At 41.9% G+C, this 7,550-nt stretch overlaps 1 protein-coding gene across 4 annotated transcripts; it reads left to right on the top strand.

Moving 5' to 3' along the window:
* Positions 1-234: 234 nt before the first annotated feature.
* On the top strand, positions 235-5,377 carry LOC133930324 (G-type lectin S-receptor-like serine/threonine-protein kinase SD2-5). 4 transcript variants are annotated; one of them, XM_062376959.1, is made up of 3 exons: positions 235-433; positions 1,683-1,967; positions 2,587-5,377. In XM_062376959.1, exon 3 carries the CDS (start codon positions 2,587-2,589, stop codon positions 5,122-5,124), a length of 2,538 nt encoding a protein of 845 aa, XP_062232943.1. In that variant the 5' UTR covers positions 235-433; positions 1,683-1,967; the 3' UTR covers positions 5,125-5,377. The 4 variants fall into 4 exon arrangements, with proteins under 4 accessions (XP_062232943.1, XP_062232946.1, XP_062232944.1 ...); XM_062376962.1 differs by lacking the exon at positions 1,683-1,967; XM_062376960.1 differs by lacking the exon at positions 1,683-1,967 and having other exon boundaries at positions 2,531-5,377.
* Positions 5,378-7,550: the final 2,173 nt, after the last annotated feature.

Here is a 7,550-nt window from a genome sequence, read left to right as displayed (position 1 = left end):
AAATATACGTGAATAGTGTTAGTAGGTATGCACGTGGCCGTAGCAGGCGTTTGGAAGATCTAGAAATTTAATGCGCTGCCAAACAAACGACTAATATATAGTAGAGAATTCATACTAGTATCTCGTAGACGTATGACGTATCCTCTGCTACGCTGCGGCCGATCCATCTATTGCTCGCAGTGTGGCCGTACACGCTAAATAAATCGACGGATTAAACTAGTCGCGAAAAACACACCACTTGCGCTGGCTGCGTCCATCAATCCATCCGTCGGCATCCACCGCGGGGGCGGCGCCGCTCGTTAACTCTCCCAGCTGCCTCCTACCACCCACCAAACTTCTCGACCGCCTCCGCCACCCCTCTCCATCACGGCATCGCCGCAAGCCTCCTCCTCCTCCTCCTCAGGCCTCAGCTCGCCTCTCCTCGCTCCGACAGGTGACCACTCTTCACTCCGCCCTCCTCTCCTGCTCTGCTTGCTCTCCCTCATCACTCCCTCTTCTTGTTCCTTGTCTTGTGTTTTCTTTCTTGGTTTACTAGCGGATTAGCATGTTTTGTTTCTTGGAGAAAGTAGGTCCTTTTCGTGGAGCGAGACGGTCCTTTTCTTGCAGGATCGACTATTTGGGGATATACTTTCCAGTGGAACTAAGGCCGTGTTTGTTTGAGCTTCTGCTTTTGAGTTTCTATGAAAAACAGTGTTTTTGGCTTTTTTGAAAAGCTGCTTTTGGAAATAGGTTGTTGGTTTCTACAATAAATTTTTGGCTTCTCAGCACATAGCTTTTCAGAAAAGCACATCTCAGCGAGCTTCTCAGCTTTAGTTCATTTTCCTCAGAAACAAGCTTCTGGCTTCTCCAGAAGCCACTTCTCCAGAACCTCGTTTGTTCTGGCTTCTGGCTTCTGCCAGTAGCAGAAGCAGTTTTAGAAGCAGCAAACAAACACAGCCTAAGTGTGCTTTCTGGACTGGAGGACCAGACAGACAAAGACAAGCCCCCAACTTCTTCATGTTTTCAGAGAAAATGATATGAGTTTGGTGTGCTTTCGCGCTGGAATTTCGAAAATTTAGGCTAGGATTAAGTGAATTTCCATGTTCTGTTTCTGGATTGTTGGTTTAAGATTTAGCTGGGTCGAACTGTCGAAGTAATGTATAACTGTAGCGTCAGGAATTTTGATAATTTTGTGCAATGACTATTCATATGTCCATATGAGCTGATTCCTTTTTTTTTAAGAGAGAATTGAACGGCGTACTTTTCTTTTAGACAAATTCTTGGTGTGGGTTAGAAGAAAGGAAAAAATGAAGGGGGAAACGAGAAACCAGTTCGAAAAGAGCAATTGAAAAAAAGATGGAAGGATAAACCTTGGTGGAGTGTTAGGTATTACTGCACATGCTATATAAACAAAGGTTGTTCATCTGGCCCTGGCTAATGCTCCAATAGTCACGACCGTTTTGGTCATCGCGGGATGGGGGGGGGGTGCTTTTGCTCTGCAAGTCATGCTAACTTTGCTGATAGTCAAGAACTGATACCTATGCTTAGTATTTATTGTTTTGATGCTTTTTTTTGTGGGAATTTGGTTACAGATGGGTTGCTCTGATTTCTTTAGGGAAATGGCCCATTTTCTTATTTGTGGTGTTAATTGTTGCGCAGCACAAAACTGTTCGCCATTACTCATTCCTTGTATTTGTTTCAAGGTATTCTCTCTGGAACTCCGCCAACTGTCAAATGTTTGTAGAGGACCTCAAGTAACCAAGAAAAAGCTTGATCAGGAACCACTCCCACTCAGTGTTACTTGGATAACTGTGTCCAAATTTATTTGCTGAATCGGATACCCCGAATCCGAGTCGGATTCAGATACCCGTGTCGGATTTCGAGTTATATTTCGTGTGTCCAAATTTTCTTTGCCAAATCGGGCATCCGAGTCCGAGTCGGATTCCAACACCTGTGTCCGTGTCCAGGTAACACTGCGCCCACTGCAGGTATATTGACTTCTCTTGTCAACCATTCTTGTTAGCAATACTATCATGAGATCCTTTTGCAGTCTCTTTGTCAAAAGTTAAAGTGTCTCATCTTTAATGTCATCTCGAGGTGTTTGCCTCCTTTTTGTGCACAAGGTTATAGTGTTCTTGGAATTGACTTGTTCACCGTGAGGATCAAATAGCTGCATTAGTTCCTATATACATACATGGAGAATTTTCCAGTAAGACCGTTGTAGTTGTCAATTCAATAGTCACTTTGTGATACATTTTTCCATCAGTACTAGGAATGTGGTTAATTCGTAATCGGTCTGTATCTATCACTACTAGGTCTCCCACTGGCAATTGGGTACCTTGTAACTTTTCTTGCATAAGAAAAGCAAAGCATCTACCTAACAGTACATTCTGAATATCCTATATTTGGAGTAATTACCAGCAAGTTGTTAGCTTGTTCTTAGAGTCTTTCTTATGCTGGCTTCCGAATTTGCATGCAAGTTAGTGTGAAAACCTGTCGAAATTAATTCAACAATATGCCATCCTACAAAGCTTTATCATTGACTCTACAGACTCCGAATTTCCTTCCCAACTGAGATTCTAATTGTGCACATGGTACACACTTCAGATGATGGTAATGAGTAAACGGTCGTGGAAGATTGCTAACCGGAAGGGCTTATCTTTTGTATGCATGGAAGCTTGTGGCAGTCATCACGACCATCCAAGATGTACTGTCATGCTATGGATGCTCGTGACAGCCAGCCTCTGGATAATGTGCAGCAGCAGCATACAGAAGCAGGTTCTCCTGCCAGGGTTCAGTGGCTCGGAAATGGATTACATCGATAACAATGGGATCTTTCTTCTCTCCAATGGCTCTGTCTTTGGCTTTGGTTTTGTCACTAATAGTGTGTCAGACAGCACGTCCTACCTTCTTGCAGTGGTTCACTTGGCTACCACTTCTATTGTCTGGTCTGCTAATGCCAACTCTCCAGTTTCCCATTCAGATCACTTTGTGTTTGACAAGGACGGCAGTACTTACCTGCAGTCTGGAGGCTCCACTGTCTGGACTGCCAATATCTCTGGCAAGGGTGCCACCTCTATGCAGCTGCTGGACTCTGGGAATCTTGTAGTGCTTGGGAAAGATAGCTCTTCTCTTCTGTGGCAGAGCTTTGGCTACCCAACGGACACACTTCTGTCCAGTCAGAGTTTCGTTGATGGGATGACACTGGTGAGCCAGTCCAATAAACAGAACATGACCTATACACTTAAGATAAAATCCGGGGACATGATGTTGTACGCGGGCTTCCAGACACCCCAACCGTACTGGTCTGCGCTGCAGGATAACAGGATGGTCGTGAACAAGAATGGAAACAACATATACTCTGCAAACCTCAGTTCACGTTCTTGGTCCTTCTATGATCAATCAGGGGTCCTTCTATCACAGCTCGTCATTGCTCAGCAAGGCGATGTTAACACCACACTGGCTGCTGTCCTCGGTAATGATGGGTTGATTTCCTTCAATTTGCTGCAGAGCAAGAATGGGAAGAGCACTCTATCAATCACAGTTCCAAAGGACTCATGTGACATGCCTGCCCAGTGCAAAGCGTACTCAATTTGCAACAGTGGGACAGGGTGCCAGTGCCCTTCAGCCCTTAGCTCCTATGCAAACTGTGACCCTGGCATCGTATCACCGTGCAACTCTAAGGACAGTTTTGAGCTAGCTCAACTGGAAAGTGGTGTTGGGTATGTTGGCACTAGCTTCACCTCGCCTGTGGCCAAGACAAACCTCACAGGATGCAAGAATGCTTGCATGGTTAATTGCTCATGCGTTGCTGTGTTCTTTGACCAAACTTCAGGCAATTGCTTCCTTTACAATCAGATAGGTAGCTTGCAACAGAAAGATGGACGTACCAGTGATTTTGCATCTTTCATCAAGGTATCAAGCAGTCAACGTGGCTCAGGGCAAGGTGGGAGTGGCAGTGGCAGGCTCACCATCATTGTTGTTGTCATTATAGTCGGAACTTTGGCTGTCATAGGGGTCCTTGTGTATGTTGGTTTCTGCATTTACCGGAGGAGGCGCCATTCACCCTCACAAGATGAGGCTGGTTCATCAGAAGATGATGTCTTCCTTCAAACAGTATCAGGAGCGCCGATCCGGTTCACTTACAGGGAGCTCCAGGATGCAACAAATAATTTCTCAAACAAGCTTGGCCAGGGAGGTTTCGGATCTGTGTATCTTGGTACGCTGCCAGATGGCAGTCACATAGCTGTAAAGAAGCTGGAGGGTATAGGCCAAGGGAAGAAAGAATTCCGCACTGAGGTGACCATCATTGGCAGCATCCACCACATCCATCTTGTCAAACTACGAGGTTTTTGTGCCGAGAGCTCACACAGGCTTCTTGCATATGAGTACATGTCAAAAGGGTCTCTGGATAGGTGGATTTTCCAAAATAATGAGGATTCGCCCCTGCTGGACTGGGACACAAGGTTTAACATTGCACTTGGAACAGCAAAGGGATTGACATACCTCCATGAGGACTGCGAGTCGAAGATCATTCACTGCGACATCAAGCCTGAGAATGTTCTGCTCGATGAGAACTTCCTTGCAAAGGTGTCTGACTTTGGCCTTGCCAAGTTGATGACCAGGGAACAGAGCCATGTTTTCACGACACTCAGGGGCACGCGGGGCTACCTTGCACCTGAATGGATCACCAACTACGCTATCTCAGAGAAGAGCGATGTATACAGCTACGGAATGGTCCTGCTTGAGATAATAAGTGGGAGGAAGAGCTTTGATCCAGTGGAGGGCTCAGAGAAAGCTCACTTACCCTCCTACGCTTTCAAGAAGCTGGAAGAAGGTGATCTTCACGATATCTCTGACGCCAAGTTGAAATACAGTGACAAGGATGATCGAGTTGAGATTGCAATCAAGGTTGCCCTGTGGTGCATTCAGGAGGATTTCTATCAGAGACCATCTATGTCGAAGGTCGTCCAAATGCTGGAGGGCGTCTGCGACGTGCCCCAGCCACCGACATCTTCGCATATCGGATACAGGCTCTATGCAAATGCCTTCAAATCGAGCAGCGAAGAAGGCACGTCGTCTGGGATATCAGACTACAACAGTGGCACTTTACTATCTGCTGTGAGGCTTTCTGGCCCTAGATGATACAAGTTGTGTACATTGTTGTGTTTTAGTTAGGATGGTGTTCAATTTTGGGGGTAGGTCCATTGGTTTTGTGATCATTTGTTCATAGTCCTGTACATATATGTTGTCGAGAATTTGAGGTGTTAGTTTTGATTATCAGAAAGGTCAATGCGGAACAAAATTTCACGGGCGTTAGATAGAAATTGGATCACAATTTTGCATTATGTATATAAAAACTAGGCAAAAAGAAGAAAAACTATCCCAGATTTTGTGACTTTTTGGAGCATTTTGTGGTCGAAGTTGTGACCAAGGTTCCAAATCCAGGTGGATACTGGGATTCACAATACTGTCCGGTTTTGATTATTTGTATGCTATTTCACTTCAGGTAATGTTGTGTGAAAGTTACGAAAACATCAACAGCGCAGAAAATACAAAACAATAGTACCTTGCTGGAACACACCAGATAACTGGCCGGTTACCACTTGGTTAACGGTATTCCACCCGGTTCCGGGTATTGTCCAGGAAGAAGACAGTGAACAGTATACGGTGAGAGCCTCTTAGGAGAAAAAAACGAAATCATAATGGAGGAATAAACCTTCGGGTCCCCTCCTCTACCATTTGAGGGTTTTATTTATAAAAGAAGGGACACGAGAATTATCATCCTGCTTCTCAGATATTATGTTTTATATATATATAAAGATTGATAATTTTTTGGTGTTGCGTTCCACCACGCTTTCGCACTTCTGAGATATATGGGAGATTGTCTTGGTGTGGGATAAATGTGATACCTTGTTCATGTATGATTGTGGTTTGTAAAGAATGTTGTAAAAACCTTAATCCAATTATCATATCGTCGTTTATCATAGATAGGTCTCGTATTGTAATTTCATCTATTATGTATTTCGTGCCATTTATTAATACCTCAATATTGTATGCTAACTGGTTATGGATCTTCTTTATTCCTGACATATCAGTGGATGTCTCTGCTTTATTAGCATCTATCGTATGTACTATTTCGGAACATTTTACAAAGTATTTATCATGAATAATATTTTTTGTGCATCCTGTGTCTACTAATGCCAATATTTTATAGGTAATATTTGGTCTTAGTTTTACCTTTACTGGAATTTTTATTCCTAATATTTCTTTAAATGGTAACTTAATGATATACTTATTTCCAAAGTTTGTTATAGCATCTTTTAACTGGATTATCTTGTCTCCTCTACTATCTTTTAACGCTATAGTTTGCTCTTGGCATTCAGTATTTTCTATGAACCTATCTTCTTTCAAATCTGTATTGTCTATTTTGGATTTAAGATCTTCTAGCTCTACTTCTAATTTGTTCACTCTGTTTTCTAATGTTCTTACTCTGCTGGACATTATCCTTTCATCTGGTTCTAGCTCTAGCTCTTTTCTCTATTTTTGCTTTTTTGCTTTCAAGCATTCAAAGCATGCTTGTTTTAAACATATGCTGCATGTAGCTCTATTTTCTTGACTTGGGTAGTATATACAAAAAGCACATTTTATATTGTAATCCCCCTTTCCTCTAATCCAATCATGACCACAACTTGCTTGATCCATCAATTCTATTGTTAGACCCGCTAATTCGTCTATTAAGTCTATTTCATCATTACTTGACTCGCAGTCAGCCTCATTGTTTTCAATCTCATCAGTTTCTATGATTGAGTATATTGACTCGTCGTCTTTGATTTCATCATCGCAAACTAATATATTTTCATTTACACTATCTATTATTAAAACTCTTTCTTGTTCTTCATATTTACTAGAATATCTTTTCTGATCCTTATTAGGGCAAGTCCTACTTAGGTGGTCAAGTGAATTGCATATGAAACATCTACATGTCTTGTCGTAATTTTTCCTAGGATTATAACGTCTTACGTTCCTCTTATGTAAAAATGGAGGTTTATTATCTGATCGTCTTAGAAAATATCTTTTCTTGGTTTTGTAATTATCATTATTCTTTCGTTGAGGTTTCTAATATCTTCTATTCTTGTGCCTTTCTTCCCCATAGGTTAATGGTATTTGGACTATTTTATTGCAAAAATTATAATCTGAGTGTTTCATGGATCTTTGTGCTTGTATATTCGTGCATATTTTCTTCAGTTGTTTGAAAACAAAAGTTATGGCTTGAGATATATTGATAACTGCCCCTTCAGTTTCTTTTTTATACTCTTCAAAAATCATGCTCCCTAAGGGATCAGGTAATTTATTAAAATAGCGTTCAACTACTCCCTTGTTATAACCTTGCTTTGCGGTAGTAGCATTATATAAATAATGTTGCGAAAATTCCTTTATACCTTTCTAGTTTGTTAATGTTAACTTTTCTATTTCTCTTAGCCTTTCATTTTGTAATGTAGAATAACCTAACTCTGGGTCTTCTGCTATTATGATGTTTGATATTATGTTTGCAAAATTATTTGGGTTGC

This window comes from Phragmites australis, chromosome 10 (genome assembly GCF_958298935.1).
Source record: "Phragmites australis chromosome 10, lpPhrAust1.1, whole genome shotgun sequence".
Lineage (NCBI taxonomy): Eukaryota > Viridiplantae > Streptophyta > Magnoliopsida > Poales > Poaceae > Phragmites > Phragmites australis.
Note: the sequence above shows the minus strand (reverse complement) of the source record. Positions and strands in the feature narration are given on the sequence as shown.

Coding starts and splice junctions, on each gene's coding strand:
- LOC133930324 (XM_062376962.1), top strand. CDS start 2,587: ATGATGGTAATGAGTAAACGGTCGTGGAAGATTGCTAACCGGAAGGGC.